This window comes from Macrosteles quadrilineatus, unplaced genomic scaffold (genome assembly GCF_028750875.1).
Source record: "Macrosteles quadrilineatus isolate MER2022 unplaced genomic scaffold, UCM_ALF_1.0 Scaffold_1__1_contigs__length_201487025, whole genome shotgun sequence".
Taxonomy (NCBI): domain Eukaryota; kingdom Metazoa; phylum Arthropoda; class Insecta; order Hemiptera; family Cicadellidae; genus Macrosteles; species Macrosteles quadrilineatus.
Window position 1 is genome coordinate 12,331,907 of NW_026542594.1, and position 18,494 is coordinate 12,350,400.

The 18,494-nt window shown below is 35.3% G+C and overlaps 4 protein-coding genes across 4 annotated transcripts; 2 read left to right on the forward strand and 2 right to left on the reverse strand.

Moving 5' to 3' along the window:
- Positions 1-1,474: 1,474 nt before the first annotated feature.
- On the reverse strand, positions 1,475-3,987 carry LOC128994570 (small histidine-alanine-rich protein-like). The gene is made up of 3 exons (XM_054419219.1): positions 3,867-3,987; positions 2,692-2,843; positions 1,475-2,086 (listed from the first exon to the last, which is right to left on the reverse strand). The coding sequence occupies exons 1-3, from the start codon at positions 3,985-3,987 to the stop codon at positions 1,508-1,510; spliced, it is 852 nt and encodes a 283-aa protein (XP_054275194.1). The 3' UTR covers positions 1,475-1,507.
- Positions 3,988-4,038: 51 nt separating this feature from the next.
- LOC128994578 (uncharacterized) lies at positions 4,039-5,828 on the forward strand. The gene is made up of 3 exons (XM_054419230.1): positions 4,039-4,140; positions 4,754-5,105; positions 5,485-5,828. The coding sequence occupies exons 1-3, from the start codon at positions 4,039-4,041 to the stop codon at positions 5,826-5,828; spliced, it is 798 nt and encodes a 265-aa protein (XP_054275205.1).
- A 2,113-nt stretch (positions 5,829-7,941) lies between these two features.
- LOC128994585 (uncharacterized) lies at positions 7,942-11,280 on the reverse strand. Its single transcript, XM_054419244.1, has 3 exons — positions 11,152-11,280; positions 10,346-10,694; positions 7,942-8,231 (listed from the first exon to the last, which is right to left on the reverse strand). Exons 1-3 carry the CDS (start codon positions 11,278-11,280, stop codon positions 7,942-7,944), a joined length of 768 nt encoding a protein of 255 aa, XP_054275219.1.
- A 4,609-nt stretch (positions 11,281-15,889) lies between these two features.
- On the forward strand, positions 15,890-17,582 carry LOC128983423 (histidine-rich glycoprotein-like). The gene is made up of 2 exons (XM_054402706.1): positions 15,890-15,937; positions 16,758-17,582. The coding sequence occupies exons 1-2, from the start codon at positions 15,926-15,928 to the stop codon at positions 17,367-17,369; spliced, it is 624 nt and encodes a 207-aa protein (XP_054258681.1). The 5' UTR covers positions 15,890-15,925; the 3' UTR covers positions 17,370-17,582.
- Positions 17,583-18,494: the final 912 nt, after the last annotated feature.

The following is an 18,494-nucleotide window of genomic DNA, read 5'->3' on the forward strand; positions in this document are numbered from 1 at the left end:
TTAATCTCCGCCATTAATTAGAAATGCCAACATTCATCCATCTACAAATAAAAGTACAATCTACGCATTTTAACCTCATCTTCTAATTCAGGGCTGGAAAATGACTAGTATTACTGGCATACAGTACCAAAAGAAGATATTTGCACATAGCTTGAACCACGTTGAAAGCAGTAACTTTAAAAACGGTTAGATTTATACAGCTATTTATTTATAAATTTTGATTTAGTATTGATATTCGTGGAGTCCATGTTGGATGGCCGTACGCAGGGCCTCCAGATGATGGTGTTTGGCAGTAGCGACCTCTTGAGTGTCTGCCAGGTATCCGGACTTGAGCACCACAGGCTTGGCAAGAGGTCCATGGTAAGGCACGACATGATGGAAGTGTCCGTAGTTGGCGTTGTAGTCTGAAGCGTATCTGCCACTGTTGTAGTGGTCACCGTGTCCTCCGTGAGCCGTGGCCTTGGCTACGGCGGCGAAATGCTTAGCCTTAGCAGCGGCCACCTCGTGAGTGTCTGCGATGTGTCCGTCATGCAGGACGTGTGGGATGGCGGTGGGACCGTGGTACTTGATGTCTCCATGATGGCCGTCATATGAGCCACTGATTCCTGGACATGATCGTATCCTTTGTCTCCTCCGTATCCACAATGTTCTTCATAGTGATATTCCTAAGCTAGAGTGGCGATATTCCTTAAATGCTATGAGAAGGGAAGGAGACAGGTCCACGATGTAGGAAATGGTGAAGGAAGTAGCAAAGACGAGCGAAGTGGAGTGTGGGAATGGATTTATGTATCTGCAATATTAAGACTGGTCTCAAAGTAAACTAATGATGTTCCTCGAGCAAAGCTTGGTCCCCAGATTACTAAACATTTATAAAAGCAATCTTTTTGCTTTCTGCAAAAGCACGAATAATTAGACACTTAAAACGCGTTGAAAGAAAAAGCTGATGTTTTATTGAAAATGTCTAGTTTTATGTAGGATGTATGCGTTTACGACGAAGGTTCATGGAGTCCAACGGTGGTGTTCATATTTTTATGATCGATCGTATTATCACTCCCCTCAATAACTAATGACAAGTCCAAAAGTTGCCGATTTTATCTTCCGAAGAATCATTTATGGGCAATGTTACTATAATTGATCATTGAATGTTACGATGTTGAATGTACGATACTCTCTACTTTGAATACTACAAGTAAATAGAAAGAGCCAAAAGCAGTTTTTAATTTGTGAAGGCAATGTAAAATGAATATAAAGCATCATTAGTTAAAAATTATGACACATCGTTATTTTATTATAGTAATAGAAGTTGATGTCATAGCAGCCTGTCGCAGATGTTTAGGAGAGTAATTATGGTTTGTTTTTTCTTATAGGTGAATTCAATGAGGGCTTAGAATAGTGTTGTTTTAGTGGTTTGATGGGCAGCTCGGTAGATGTGTTGTTTGAGGAAAACGAAAAAATGTTGAATCAGTTATGACAACTTTTATACAGATATTTATTTAATACTCTTTAGTTAATAATGAAAATCGTAAAGACCATGATGACTGGCCTTATGCAGAGCCTCCAGATGATGGTCCTTGGCAGCAGCGACCTCGTGAGTGTCTGCCAGGTATCCGGACTTGAGCACCACGGGCTTGGCGAGGGGTCCATGGTAAGGCGTCACATGATGGGAGTGTCCATGGTCAGCACCGTAGTCTGAGGCATATCTGCCACTGTAGTGGTCACCGAAGCCCCCGTGAGCCTTGGCCTTGGCTACGGCGGCGAAATGCTCAGCCTTAGCAGCGGCCACCTCGTGAGTGTCTGCGATGTGTCCGTCATGCAGGACGTGTGGGATGGCGGTGGGACCGTGGTACCTGATGTCTCCATGATGGCCGTCATAAGAGCCACTGTATTCATGACCATGACCGTATTCGTAGTCTCCTCCGTAGTGAGATTCCTTGGCTAGAGCGGCGAGATGAGCGTTCTTGGCTGCTGCTACCTCATGGGTGTCTGCCAGGTAGCCGTTGTGGAGGACTACAGGCTTGGCGGTGGGTCCGTGGTAGTAGCTGCAGTACACGCTGTTGGTGTACAGAGCAGCAAACACCAGGAATATCTAATAAACACAATTGTTTAAGTCAACTTGGGTGCATAATTTATTTATTTGTTAAAATACCCATACTTACTTAAAATACACCATACATAAATACACGTTTTTTACTTTCATATCTTGTTTTGTAACAAAGTACCTAGTTACAGTATTTAGAAAAATGTACGTAAACAGTTTCACTGGAATCTAGCTATACTACGATTTAAATGAATTACTACTACAATATAGTTATCAAGCAAACTTTTCGGCAGAATATGCCCATCTTCGATTTTAGGAAAGTGATTTAGAAATGTTCAGCAATGTTGGCGCAAAAAATATTATATAGTCCTTAGACTTTATCAAAATAGTTTAAATGCATTTTTATATACGAGAACTTAATCCACCTTCAAACAGATAGAACCTCTAAAACAGTATGAAACAAGTAGGGTTAACAGTATAAAACAAGCAACAGTATGAAATAAGTTGAAATAAGTTTTAATGGCTAAACGACTTCTTAATCATTTCCTAAACCTAAAATTATTTTGTAGTATTTATAAATGTGGGTTCTACGCCAGAAAAATCATGTTTAATCTTGATAGTACTACGTATGTTTAATCTATGGTACTACTCACCGAAGTGTTCATATTGTAGTGTTGAGGATGATCTGTATTGGCTAGAGCTCTGTCCGGTATATATACTGTTTCAATGAGCCAGCGGTCTGGCTCAACATCCCATGTCTCAACACACAGGTATGTGAAGTGTATTTTAACAGGACAGCGTAACACTGCTGAACACTAATAACTTTAGGTACTATATACGTTTGATAAAGAATAGCTTTTATATTTCAAATAATTTTGTGTTTATCACAATTTTAAGAAGCAACCCAAACTACTAAAATTTACATAAACCTTGGTCTCAGGACTTCGCTTGCCAAAGATATTTACGAGCTATGATTGAAGGGATATGATGAATTGTCAGTATTTTGAATGAAATAATACAATCATTGTATGTTTAATTGTTTATAATTCAAGTATTACAAAATACGAACAAAAAGACATTAAGGTTGTCCTCATACATAGTTGTTTGCGAATATCAGATAACTACTCGTAGATTCCATTAATAGCCTAAGACTTTCGGACCATAAAAGTAGAAATAAATTAATTATTTCTCTGACAGGTTGACTTGTCATCCCGTTGTAAATTTTGACGCTAGTTTTTCGTGACTACTTCATGTATACGTCGACACTCACTGATCGTGATAGTGTAAATGAAATTTTGTTTATATTATTTTGAGGTTATTTTCATGATTTGTGATTTACTGTTTGGTTACGGTATATAACTAGGAGACCAGTTATTGTTTAAGATTAGATCGTTTTATTTTGCCAAACGTTGTTTTACATGACTGAAATAACAAGAAACAACTTGTAACCAAAACATGACCTCTACAGTGCAACGTACTTGCAACGGCTTTAGCTGTTTCATAAAGATGGGAAATCTAAGGTAGTGTGTTTTATCTTTGCTTTTATGAATACAAAAAAATCTGCTGGATTTCAGGCTGAATGCAAGGAACTCTTGAAATCTGTCTAAAATATTACAACTCAATATGCTCAATAATTATAATACTGAAATTACCACGTCTAGCAATACAAAACACATTACTTTAGATGTGCATGAAGTTCTCAACCAATTACACACGTACTTCCATTGTGTGTGAGACAATGTAAAAGCGGTTGTGATCAATTTTTCGTCGTAAAATCCAGCATAAAACTACGCATCTGCGAGAGTGCGATTTTCCACGACACGTTTACTTGCGTTGTCACGCGCCAGTTTCCATGGCCCTATTAACCTGCAGATCATCGAAAGTGGAGGGCCGTGATCAATGACACAAATCCCGGATGACAGGTGCATCGGTGACTCGGTTCGGTTCATCTTGTAAACAGAGGTTCATCTTCCTACTGAAGTGACAGTGTCAGAGAGAGGATGGCTCGGTGGTGGTTGGTGCTGCTGGAGCTCGCTGGAGTGTTGGTCAACTGTAGAGGGCTCAACAACACTGCTGGCCCCTCGTTGGACAGCGTTGTCAGAGTAAGTGAGTGATAGTGTTATCTAAGCTATGAGCTCTTTAAAGAAAATATAGGTATTCAAAAAGTGATAGACTGTTGTTGATTGGAATTTAGCTATACTATTACAACTATACTATTAAAACTATACTTTTTAACTATACTATTACATGAAGGCTGTAAACTTTGCCTGCATTTGAAAAGTTTACACGGATTTTTAACTGTAAGGGTTGTACAATATTGTGTGTTTATAGTATCGCAGAAACCTTTTTCTCAGCTGTCATCTTTAGTTTAAGGTTATGTTTGTTAGTAAACATACATTTGTTAGACTGGTGTGCTTATTGTAAATACTACTAAGATATGTGCTAAATAATTTTGTTTTCGATGTCTAAAAGTATTACTAATACTTTTAGAAATAGTAATCATTTAAATGATTACTAATAATTAAAATTTAGCCTATGAGATTTTTTACTATGTAGGCTAATGTTTTCATTGTGTGATCAGCAGACATTTCTTGCAATTTATGAACACTGTTATGTACTTTAACACACATCAGCAAAAATTCACCCAAACAAGTAAAACCATGTTGTACATTTGTATACAAGACAGATGACATGATCACACGTTTGGTTGGCCAGGTGATGTCGAGCCAGTGTCGCGGAGTGTTCACGCCAAGCTGCATGCAACTGGAGTTCCTGAGTCAGCTGGAGCACGTGCTGACGACCAATGACTACGAGCTGATACCAGGGGTGTTCCTCTCCAGGGCTAACGTGACGTCACCTCCACTACCCCCAGGACTGGTGGACCCTCGCGCTGCCTCCCTGGACCCTGACCCTGCGGCGCGGGCAGTCGCCCCCTACGTGGCTGAGCGGCTGCTACGTCAACTTGGCACTTGGACACTCAGTGTGCCTGTGTTCAGCAACAACACTCTGCTGCAGCTGCAGCGCATGATGAATGTCTACCTCAGCGACGGCGGAGGCGTACAAGAAGGTCAAGCTCTACCTAATTTATTTAAATTTTTATTGATCGCTTTAAACGTGTTTACAATTATAGAAGGTAACCTACCAGTAAAAATCAAATTCTTACATAAATATTTTTAACTGTTCCGTGATTCCAAGTTTGTTTTATAGAGTGGTATTTTCTCTATTTAAATTTGTTAAATGTTTGTTGCGAATCCATAGTAGGCCTATTATGGAAAAAGCTTATATGTGTCTAAAACTTGTTTTGTACAAGAGGGCCCTATATAGAACCCTCAATCCCCTCAATCCCTATATAGAAAAATATATACAATCTTTTTTGAAAATATACTAGTCAACGTAACACGACTGCTTTAGTAGTAGTCTTACTAATTCATGAAATGATTTTTCAGGGAGAAAATCAAAGTTCTGGAAGTACATGGCACCAGCGCTGCTGACGTTGTCGTTCAGTATCTTGTCTGCACTGATCAGCAAGTCTCTGACCATGTCTATCATCGCCCTGATCCTGTCTCTGGTCAGTGGGAGAGGCAACTTTGGGTTCGGGTCCCCGCCAGCCTCGGCCCCGGTACCCTCGATAGCCTACCGCTCACCGCCTCCGCTACGGTCCCACGTTACACACTCCAGCGAGCTGCAGTACGTGGACGAGCTACCCGACGACGGGGCTCAGCCCTACGTATACGTCAACAGAAAGGCGTGGAAGGCGAGGGCTGACACTGTCTCACCGGTTGTACAGTAGACAGACAATTTAAAAGAATTGGTTACTATAGAAAGTGTAAAGAATAAGAACATACTTGTGTTTCAGTTATGATTCCTTACGGAACTGTTAAAAAAACACTGTCAGTTTCCTTAAAGATAAACTAATTATATTCAGGTTTCAGTAACGACATTTTTTATACTATTACTAAATGCGCTTGTAGTGAGCTGGGATTTAATTTATTCTAGCAACACCTGCTAGTCCTGGTTATATGTAAATGTTTTTGTTCGAATTAACCATTTGTGAGTATTTTATAAAACGATGTTATGTAAAATAATGTAATGCTTTCATTCGTTCTCAGGGAGAGGTGTACTGTATGTAGGTTTACTGTTTCTATGTAAATAAGGAAATCCACAACTTTGTGGAACGGGTTTTTTGCTCAGGTGAATGTGGAAAATCTCTTGAAAAGCCAAGCCCAGTGTTTTCGATAAGGGCAAATAATAATAAAAATATCCTTGATTATATAAAAAACCAAATGTCGAGTTGACTTATGTTAAATACGTTAGGCTAGGGAGCGTATTAGTCTAATTTTTGCAAAACCAATATGAAATTTGTTAAATTATTGTAAAGTAATTAAAGTGTCCAATCATGCCAATCGAGGTATGGCTGCGATGTCTTTAGAAGACGCTATTGTTTGCACATAGTAAACAATTATCAAGCAAAACATTGATTTTAAACCATTAACGTGAAAGCAATTTTAAACCAAATATTTATATTTATACAAACAAACAAATTATTTTTAAGTAAAGAATAAATGATATTAAAACTAAATTAAACTTTTCTTAAGCTTTGTTCTTTGGTAACCATTTGATTTTTATGACTTTAACATAAGATTTAAATGATATTTAAGTAATTTAAATTTGAGCTCTGTGACGTTTATTTAATTTTAACAAAATAACTTTCAATAAATTCCATATTGTTTTTAATTTGAGAAAATCCCATACGTAGGTTTGATAAGAAGAATTAAACATTATATGTTACTGATTAGCTTTTGATATGCTTTATGACATGAACTTACGTGACATTATCACAAAGAAAATATGCATACAATTTTAATATGCTTTTCCCAAAACCAATCAAAAACTAAAAAAAGGAAATAACTATTTCGTACCAAAAGTAATTTAAATACAGATATCCCTTCTGTAACTCTCGAAACTATGGTCTAGTTTATAATAACCAAAATATAATTGCTTCAAATAGATAAATGTAAAAAAGTAATACTTATTTATTACTTAGTATTTATTAGTAGATATAGACTAGGAACATGTAATACTAGACTATAAGGAGCTTAATAATTGAAACTTGCTTGTATTGTATTAAAAATACATTTTAAATTCACTATATGTAATAAATATAGAGTAAGAATATGTAATTAAATAAAATAAATTATTTATGGAATTGAAGTTTATATTTACTATAGTACTGTATAAGTTTCAAGACCCTGGTACAATTATTGTTGTGGCTTACATATAACACACATGTTGAGAAACTACCATCGTGGGGTAAAACTTATTACTACAAACATTAAAAAGTCAAATGAAATCAGAACCGTACACGGACAAACGCGGAAATGGTTTATTTTAAGAGGCAGCAGAAAGAAAGAAAGTACTGTATTGACTTGAAGTGTCCAACCACGTCAATCTAGGTATTGTTCGCGTTGTCCTTAAAATACACCATTTCCCATACTTCCCGAGACACACTCTACTCACATGCATCCTAAAAACGCTTTTTTTTTAGCATATCATGACTTAATTTTATAAGGAGAACATTAACAAAAGATGATAGGGGGGATTGCTATAAAGACACACCTTATCTAAATTATTAAAATAGTTATTATTAACTAACTTCTGGGATTGATTAGTCAAAGATACATGAACTAACAGAGATAATAGACAGAGAGACATAACGTAACAGGGGGAATAGTCAAAAGAAACATAAATTAATCGACGGAATAGTCAGAGAGCCATATCGTCACAGAAGTAATGGCCAGAGAGCCATATCTTCACAGAAGTAATGGCCAGAGAGCCATATCTTCACAGAAGTAATGGCCAGAGAGCCATAAATTAACAGGATATACCACAGAGCTATATGCAGTCTAGGGTACAGGAGAGTGACTGGAGCTTCTCAAGGGTAGAACCGTGTCTACACTTCTTCTCCAGCCGTGGTCAGAGTGATGAGGCTGTGCGATGATCTCGTATGTAGTGGACTTGCCGCCTCCACCACCCCCACCCTTCATGGAGCTCAGGGCTGCCAACATGAGTGCCATCATAGACGTCATCATCGCCTTGCCTGCCAGTGCTGCCAACCCAGCCATCATCATCGTCATCATGGCACCGCCCATCATCAGTGCCACAGCGCCTGCTCCTACACTGTCCTTCTTGCGTCCTGCAAACACAACGTTGCGGTATAAACATATAGGACATCAATTCATATAATATGACTTATACAGTTAGTTTGAACCCCTATAAAAAAGTAATTTCTGGCCATATATGGCCATATCAAAATTCCATATATGGTTTTATAAAGCCATATATGGGTTTTGATGAGCATATATGGAAGCATATATGGCCAGATGTGGTTGTATCCATATATGGTGGTGTCCATATATGGCCATATATGTAGTATATATATGGAATTATTGTTCATATATGGCCATACATGTTTTCGATATATGAAATAATTGTTCTTATATGGCCATACATGTTTTCTATATATGAAATAATTGTTCATATATGGCCATACATGTTTTCTATATATGAAATAATTGCCCATATATGGCCATACATGTTTTCTACATATGAAATTATTGTTCATATATGGCCATACATGTTTTTTATATATGAAAATATTGCCCATATATGGCCATAAATATCCTCCATATATGGAATTATGGTCTATATATGGTCATATATGACTCCCAGGTATGAAATTAAATTACTCATATATGGAATAATAATTTTCCATTTATGCTCATCTATAAATGAGTTTTTGACAATAACTGGAATTATTATAAGGGATTGTTGCCACTTTAGGATTATGTAACTCTCAAACTCCCAAACACTTCTTATAATATTAAAAATCTAAAGTTTATCAGTTTGTGTATTTTCTTGTTGCTCTCCAAGCACAAACTACTTAACTGATTGAGTTGATATGTGGTACAGTAAGGGGGCAGATAATATAGGCAATTCTCCTTTAAAGTAATTATTAGTAAAGAAATAAAATATCCAGATTTGAACCCTGATGACAAAATCCTGTACATACATCTATTTTACAATTTTATTATAACGCAACAAAATCTTAAAACTGACGTATAATTTTAAAATTGTAAGTGTAGTAGGCCTAAATAAGGAGAATATTATATTAATAATTAATTAATTGTACCTTTGCTATTAAACAGCCGCAAATATCAATGTCACGTAGTTAGGCTATATTAATAATAACATTCTTCAAATGACATAAAATGTCTAAGAAAAATCTTGTTTTACGAGACCAAATACAGCTTCTCTTATTCGTAATGGGTTTTGATCATCCACATGATATGAAGCAGACGTGGTGTAGTGGCTAAGGGGGCAGACTCTCACGCCGGAGTCCCGGGTTCAATTCCCAGTCAGATGCGTAATAATTTTGTTTTGAAATTTTTGAATTTAAAATTTTTATTATAGTTTTAATTTATAGTTTATACCATTTAAGGTAAAAATATGTTTAATTGTTATTTTTTTATTTATTTATATATTTTTTATTAAAAAATTCCATATATGGAGGATTCCATATATGATCATATATGGAGGATTCCATATATGATCATATCTGGGGGATTCCATATATGATCATATCTGGTTGTATTTGGTCCAAAACCAAATATAACCGGATAAAAAAAATTTTATATGGCCATATATAAACTTTTTCATAAGGGAATGCTTATGGTGACGGGTTAGTTTACATGACATTTTTTGTACCAATTGTCAATACAGAGGTTTAGAAAGCAAAGATCATGTTAACAGTTAATATTGTGGTACAGAACTTAAAAAGCTGGATTCAGACTACCAAGCTTATTTTATAACAAACGAAGGAGACATTCTGTATAAAAATACGTGTATTATTTTAAATGTTATACTCTGTAAATTGTTTGGTTTATCTTGGAAATTCATTAATACTTTAATTTGGTTAAAAAGTGGTATATGACAAACGGAGCGGTTTGTGATTCATGAAAAAATATATTGAACAATTACAAAACTTAAACGGGATACAAAAATTATGATTAAATAAATTTGTGATTAAACATAACATTTACAAAAGCAATAAACATGAACAATATGTTCGCCAGTTTGTAAAGCTAGTTAGTAAAAAGGTTATATTAAGCATAATAAATACTATTTATAAGAACATTTTTCAAATGGTCTGTGAAAGTTTCACCCGTTTTATTCATTTTGAGAGTTTTTTTTTTTTTTTAAATTGACTTTGAAAATTATTTAAATGTGCAATTACATAATATATTGTACCTGTGGAACTATCATTGACTGCAAGAAAGAGGCTCGTGCCGTTGACCAGAGGAAGGTCGAATGGTTTGACAGTGAGTGTGAGTGATCGCATGTACGAGACGACGCGGTGACGGAGATGCTCGTCCAGGCGGTCTGCCAAGGTCATATCACCTCTGCTAGAGGCTGCTGGAGACTCCACGGAGGCGCTGGACTGGTTGCTGGAGAGGGTGACTCCAGAGAGTGGCTGGTAGGTGTCATGTGATAGCCGGTCTACCAGCAGCACCAGGGTCAGCTTGAGACAGACGGGGCTCAACTGTAGCGCGCACTTCCTCCACAACATGTGTCGTATGTCCACGGTGTCGTTGGGCTGCTGAAAAATGTTAATAAATAACAAGAGTTGGTGTTTTAATAATTTTGTGAGAAATTAGTAGACCTGCGTCGGAACAATATTATTGCCAACAATTCCATGTTTTATACTATAAGTTAATTTAAAATATTTGACACAAACTTCAAAAAGTTCTTAGTTGTTGAAAATATGCATGAGCATCATAATCGTTGTACGTTTCATTAATTTTAATAACAGACACTGCCTTATGAAGAGATGACATTACACCCTAAGTTATGAAGTACTGTAATTATAATATAATCTTTTTATATTTAAGGCTCTTTAAATAACAGTGTGTCAATATTTACAAAAATTATTAAAAACTTATTTGATAAATATATTAAATAACCAAAAATGTAAACATATTAAATTTTCATTAAAATAAGTATTAGATACTTAATTAATATAACATACAAAAAAAATACAATTTGCGTGGATGTACCTGCTTTGATTCTACATCTAGAGTCGAATTCGTTGAATTAGAAATACTATCAAAAACCTCTTCAGCGATCACTGATGTAAAAGTGGTGACAACCAAAACCACAACACAACCCCCAAACCCTCCGACCATCTTGACACGAGCTCGGTGACTGGTGTCCTACAGTCCTAGTCAACATTTATACAAACAAACCACCAACCACTGGATTTATGATTCATTGTTCACTGGTTCTTCTGCTCTCCCAACCCGAGATTGGCATTGAGCTCTAGTTCCTCACTGGAGAAACTTGCATTTTCCAATGATTACATTTCTGGGCGGATCCCTTTACAACTGACTGGGCTAATTTTCTTGGTAGTATTGGCTCTAGAAGATTGGACTTCTAGGGTACCTAGTGTTGTTGTGTAGGTGAAGATTTTTTAGAGGTATTTACAGTTAATGAATTATTTTTCACTTTATGACCTCCTGAGTTAGCAAAATACGAGATTAATTTATTGTGTTTTACTATGATTTTATTAGTTACTTGCTACTATAGCCATGCTTCGCAACGGGAAAATGTACTATACCGCCTAATCAAAACACTAAAAGGTAGTTCAAATTTAAAAACAGCCACCAAATTTATAAAAAAAACGTATAACGTTCATGTAATGTTCTACTGTTTACATGAAAATATATCAATACAATTTTTTCATACCTTAGATACTTTAATTCAAAAGCAGAGCCAGGATTGATACAGCAATGGTCATCAAATCTTGTTTATTTCCATAATCAATGACACAGTTTGAGGACAAATAATCAATGACTAAGATTTTTGGATAAATAAACCTACCAAATAGTTGTGTAAAATACTTTATTTGATTTTATATTTGTTTAATATTATATATGTTTGGATCAGCTGTCTGAGGCCTATGACATTCCTACATATGTTGACAATCTTTGTGCTTAATTTTGGCTGTATCGGTTTAGTATTTTAGTGGTGTCAGCTGCACAGACAAACAGACAGACACCACCTCAATTTTATAATATTATAGATTATTTGAATACTTTGTTGCAGCGTATGATTCGATGGGTCAGTAAAATTTTATTCTATTAAGTGTGAAATTAAATATAAATGAGGGGACCCATGCGCTAATTGTAAATTGCATTGGGTCCAGACTTGTTTCTGAGGCAGAATGAAAAATCAACCCATTTACCTTTTCAAGATTATTGTTTGTTTAGAGTAGTAGTTATACTGTTGATGCGATACTCCCTGGTGTGGATTAACGTCCGCACTAGTGAGTACTACTACTATCCGCAGTACTATCTTGATAATTACAACATTTCGTTAATTACAAGCCCTTATTGTATTAAGTATAAATCCCTAGCTGTAAACATAACGTCTCTCATGTTATTCTTGTGGAGAATAAATCGATTGTACGAACATTTTTGTTTTTAGACTCTATCTGACTTTGTTTATTTCCTTGTACCATCGTAGTATTTAACATTTGATAAAACAAAAACTTGGTTATTATGCATATCACCATTTAATTCTTTGATATAAATTTTCATTGAGGCAAAATGATTTACTTGACTCTTTGCGTGGATTTAAGATCAATCATTCCTTTTACTCTTTATTGGACGTATAAAAAATACAACTAGTATATTAGATTCAATTGGTTTGCTGCTGTGCAGGTTAAATGGGGAATTTTAAAATAACAACGTGGCTTTTTATTTGTACTTAAAAGAGTTGCCCTGCCTGCCCCCCTCCCCTGAGAAAATGTAAACTAGGATTGCTTTCATAGCAGTGAAAGCCAGTTGAGCGGAAAGATAACGTTTCATGGTTTAAAGAAATGAATAAAAACATGTTTGTGGATTTAACTGATCAGGTTTGCTCAGAAATATCAACATCTATAACTTTCATCTATAAGTTTCATAAGTAAATAAAGATGTGGAGATTTAATACATATAATTTGTTTCGGTGTTTTCCCTGTGTTTGGTTGCTAATCTAATCTGGTGAACCCACAGTTCTGGTTGAAGCCGGCCTTGAACCTAAACTAATCGACAATTTCTCAATCTTGGAAAAATTTTGCAATTCAGGTAGAAATAATCCTGCATGGATGGTATTTTTAACATAATTATGAAAAGCATTGTTTTCAAGCAAGAATTTTGGAAAGATATTTTAGTTTTTTAACTTTTTAAGATAACCCAAAATATTTTTAAAGCTGTTTCCTATTTAAACTTTTGGAAGCGTAATTGTCCCCGACCCCTGGAACAGGCGCTCCTATTTGGGGGTAAATAATCAAATACGATATCGCACGAATACTAGAAAAATACCGGTATGGATCATAAACATAAACAAATGACGTTGTTGGACCGAATCCTATACTAATAGCATTGAACATACGTTTTGGCAGTTCCCTTTAAGCAATGTTAAATCATGTTTATTTTCGGGCCAAAAACGTCATTTGTTTATGTTTATGATCCATACCGGTATTTTTCTAGTAATCGTGCGATATCGTAAATTCTAGGATTCGTGTAAAATACGGAAAAACTATTTGTACGATTACAATTACAATCCCTCTTGAAAACAAGGGCAACCGGCGGATTGACGAAACAAGAGTAGGTCAACAGAGCCGGGACGGTGCGCTTCACCGGAAAAGGAAACAATTGCCAGGCGCGCAGCCAATTAACAGCTGGTGGCTAACAGGTAATCAGCTGTTCTTGCGATCAGCTGTTTGGTGCACAACAAGAACAATCACAGCTTGTGAAAAGAAACATAAATTGCAAGTAGTTTACAATGCAGCATTGAGGGGGGACAAATTATGGTTTGAAGTGGGAATAGTTTGCTGGTTTGCACTACATTTCACTGCAGAAACCAATGAAAACTGCCACAACTATTTTAAAACTATGTTACTTTCCCTTCACATTCAGTCAAAAAATTTAAATCCCAATATTTCAAATGGAAAGTAAAGTATAGATCTTTAAACTGGTATTTTAAAATATTAGGTAAATTTTATAAATTGTTTTTGAAATAGTAACAATAACGACTAAATTTGTATCTAGTCTCTATTAATTACACACTTAACTAAAAACTTAAATATTGACCTCGAATAACTCAACAGTTTTCATGGATTTGTATGCAAAAATTAGAGAGGAACATTGACAATAAAACATTCACGAATAAAATAACGATATAATTCCTTAATTGTAGAGAGATCCGAGATTCCTCGTAACAGTAGATCAAAATTAATCAAACGAGGTTTAAAAACGTAATACAGGATTTTTAAATGCATTTTTGTACGTGAAAATAACTTTAATAAATATATATACATATACAGTATTTTCAGTAAAAATTCATGAACTACTAATTTTATGTCTTGACGCTGCCGTACAGTAAGAAATTATTTAACAGGTCTATCTTCCTCCAGTGTATTTAAGCATTACCTTAATGAAAAGTCAAACCACTACAAAAGTACATCTGATGCGGTTTTTAGAGATTGAGTTTCAGGAGACCGAGCATTGCTCGTGGTGTTTACTTTGTAGGAGACGTTAAAAAAACATAGGCCTAAATATGTACAATTTGTATTATATTATAAAATAAAGTCTAAAATCTGTAATAAAAAATATGACATGTTATCATGCTCACGTTTGTGCTATTTGCACGACATTTTGTACACGGCACGGACGCTGTCGTCTGAAGTCATTGGAAAGCATTTTAGGCATGAAGACATAAACTCGCATTACTGATACAATAAAAATTTACTAACATAAGTATTCTGCATTAAAATAGTATCATTAGAGTAATGTCAGTTTTGAAAGCTGAGCCATTGTATAAGACTTGAATCTATAATAGTAGTTAATCTCATGTCATCGTTTATTGGTCTATATTTGACATCGGGTTTCATATACCAAATAATTGACTTTAAATTGATAAATTAATTGCCTAGACGAATCGTACAGTTTTGTGCTAGGCATCAGAAAATGTTATTTTTACTCAAAACTAATGAATTCCACTGATGAATCTACTCTCAGAAATAAATTAAAGTGTAAACATAAAAAACGGCAATATATTTTTCATATTAGATAGTTAACATTGTGTAAAAAAATATCCATATTCCTTTTAAGCATTTCACTAAACCTCTAATTGTGTAATATTTAAGGACGTATGAACATCCAGAGCTAAGTCAGTTGTAGTAGGTTAGTTATATGTATGCTACATTTTAACACATATTATCGTATGACAGAGATAAATGGCCGTTGTAACATAAACATAGACTCAATTCTTCATAATTTGTAAGGCTCTTCCATGCAACAATGAAAACGAACTTTTGCATTTTACATCAGATATAAGTGGAAGTTTTGGATCCATAAAGATTTCTAACTATCACTTTGTAAAACAAACTAGAGAAGTCCGAGGAATATTAGTATAATAAAAAACATCACAAGCCGTAAAAATTAATAAAAAACTTAAAAAAATATTTGATTTAAAAATATAGAAACACCATATGTATAATATATAAACTCTTGTGTGTGTACTGTTGTATGTATAAGTGATATTTTGTCTGTTAGTTAGTAAGAATGGTGCTTTTAATTAAATCGAGATTGACCACAAAGAAGTGCTCTGGCCACGCACGATGAGCTTACGCAAGCAATAGTGGACCAGATACCACAGTTATCAGCAATGATATCAGGGATGCTTATCTACCCAGGATGTTGAGCCATCGACTCTATGTGTACTTATACCCTGGCATCGTCCTGTACCTGTCAGACACCCTCCGAGCTCTAGGTCCATCCTAGCATCATGTTCACCAAGGTTAGTTGTACGAGTTAGATTAGTATTTTTATATGACGTTTTTCATTGCAAAATAACAGTCTATTTATGTATTTCAACAAAACTCTTCAATATCTATATTGTTTTATCAATAAATAGCTTCATTGTTGCAACAGTATAAATCAACTCTGTAAATACTACCACCACTGGGTGTTAACTGCAGTAGTACAAATCTAAGTTTTATATACAGGGTGTCCCGGAACTCTCTTCAATTTTTATTTTAATACAGTTATAAGAAATATCTAGTCATTAATGCCACGCTAGTCAAACATATTTAAAGTAGTTATATATAACACAATAATATTTAAGCTTAGTTTTCTCCCTAAACGAACACGAATATTATGATTTTAATTATCGTTGTATCGCGTTCATGCTACCTATTTAATAGTTTCAATTTAACTCAGTATGTAATCGTGATAATATTTTTCGTTTTAGTTTGAGACAAAAAGTTTAAATTCTAGTCTTGCCCCTATTTTATATATCGTGATCAAACTTACATCCCTAAGATATCTTTCTTCTTTCATAGAATCATAACAACCATATTTAAATTTTAAATAAACAAATATTAACTAAGACATATTATCACAATGACACTATATTATCCACATAATATTATGATCATGTATTATCATATCATATTATCCACATGTATCCATGATTATACTAGGATAACAAATAATAAATCTTGTTATACTTTTTACATTCTATTAATTTTTAAGTTTTTGATTGGCTAGAAACTGTACAAATGGATTTATAATAATTAACTGTTAGTGTTGTTTCCTAAACTCGTTTATTATTCCAGGCCATCCTTTTGATCGCTACCGTTCACACAAGTAGTGTATATAGCAGTTATCACTACAATGGACCCATAGCCAAGCCTGTCGTCCTCCACAACGGCTACCTGGCAGACACCCATGAGGTAGCAGCAGCTAAGAATGCCCATCTCGCAGCTCTAGTCAAGCAATCGCACTACGGAGGACATTACGGATACGGTGGAAGCTACGGAGACAACTACGGATACGGTCATGGCCAAGAATACAGTGGCTCTTATGACGGCCATCATGGAGACATCAGGTACCACGGTCCCACCGCCATCCCACACGTCCTGCATGACGGACACATCGCAGACACTCACGAGGTGGCCGCTGCTAAGGCTGAGCATTTCGCCGCCGTAGCCAAGGCCAAGGCTCACGGAGGCTACGGTGACCACTACAGTGGCAGATACGCCTCAGACTACGGTGCCGACCATGGACACTCCTATCATGTGGCACCTTACTACGGACCCCTCGCCAAGCCCGTGGTGCTCAAGTCCGGATACCTGGCAGACACTCACGAGGTCGCTGTGGCCAAGCACCATCATCTGGAGGCCCTGCATAAGGCCAGACATTACGGCCATTACGACTACCATTATTAACTAAAAAGTAATAAATAAAATAATTATCTCTCTGAATTTTATAACTATTTTAAAAGTTGGGGTTTCCTGTTCAAACAACACCTACAGAGTCACAACAATTTAAACAGCCCTATGTATGTTGTTATTTAACTAAAGCAACTATGTATGTCCTTGCTGAACAGACATACAAATGAAAATAATCCAAACAGCATTATGCTCTCATCACTAGCTTCAACAGGTCGTTATTTCGTAATACAGCGAGTCCCTGTCAAAGCCTGCCTAAGGTGAAAGAGGACAGAGTCTTAGAACATCCTCATTATATGTCTCTACAACTATACGGCCACGTTGCTTACAATCCTTTGCTGTGCCAAGCAACATTGCGACCACAGTTATTCACTTTTGCAAATATAAACAAAACAATATTTTTTTTTGTTTTAAAGTATGCAATTTTATAATATCATTGACTATACACCTCTACCAAGTAGCCACATATACCATCCGATCAGATCCGCACGGATGAGAGCTAGGGATGTACGCATAATGCAAGCCACATGTCTGTTACCCCATGATATCTTACATAAAAATGTGGGAGAGGGTTTTTATTCCAAGATTCTAAATCAACTACTTGACGGATTTTCATTATTTTCTTATTTATTTTTTTTTCTTTTCGTATTGTTTTGTATAGAAATATAATTTTGAAAGGAAGGGAATGTTGAAGCCATAATTTTAATCTGGAGTCAGAGAAATTAAGTTTTAATTTTTAAAAAGTGTAGCAGCAGTCGGTATTATTTAAAGTTTTTTTTCAGTGTAACTTTGTTTAACTAACAGCTGGTTCCAAACTGTCACTGAAATGTTTACGTTACAAGTAGTTTACAAATGTTCGTATTTGGTAGTACATGTTTGTAATGGTGTTACTAAATGTAGTTTTTTTTACATTTTTGTAAAGTATTTGTATTTTCAGGAAATGTGCAATTTTGAACTTTATATCCTAAACATTTACGGATAATCAAAATTAGTCGTAAATATAATCTTTGTAAATTTAAGTTTATGGTTTTTAAATTTGAAATCATATTAGGGAAATATCTTTTCAACAAACTATCACTTGTTTAAAGTTATAAGTGGTTTGAGTGTTGATAGTTCTTATAT

Coding starts and splice junctions, on each gene's coding strand:
- LOC128994570 (XM_054419219.1), bottom strand. CDS start 3,987: ATGAACCGAACCGAGTCACCGATGCACCTGTCATCCGGGATTTGTGTC. Junction 2,844..3,866: donor ACTGGCGCGTGACAACGCAA/GTAAACGTGTCG, acceptor AGTGTTCAGCAG/TGTTACGCTGTCCTGTTAAA. Junction 2,087..2,691: donor ACTACAATATGAACACTTCG/GTGAGTAGTACC, acceptor TGTGTTTATTAG/ATATTCCTGGTGTTTGCTGC.
- LOC128994585 (XM_054419244.1), bottom strand. CDS start 11,280: ATGGTCGGAGGGTTTGGGGGTTGTGTTGTGGTTTTGGTTGTCACCACT. Junction 10,695..11,151: donor TAGATGTAGAATCAAAGCAG/GTACATCCACGC, acceptor AACATTTTTCAG/CAGCCCAACGACACCGTGGA. Junction 8,232..10,345: donor AGTCAATGATAGTTCCACAG/GTACAATATATT, acceptor TTGTGTTTGCAG/GACGCAAGAAGGACAGTGTA.
- LOC128994578 (XM_054419230.1), top strand. CDS start 4,039: ATGGCTCGGTGGTGGTTGGTGCTGCTGGAGCTCGCTGGAGTGTTGGTC. Junction 4,141..4,753: donor CGTTGGACAGCGTTGTCAGA/GTAAGTGAGTGA, acceptor TTGGTTGGCCAG/GTGATGTCGAGCCAGTGTCG. Junction 5,106..5,484: donor CGGCGGAGGCGTACAAGAAG/GTCAAGCTCTAC, acceptor ATGATTTTTCAG/GGAGAAAATCAAAGTTCTGG.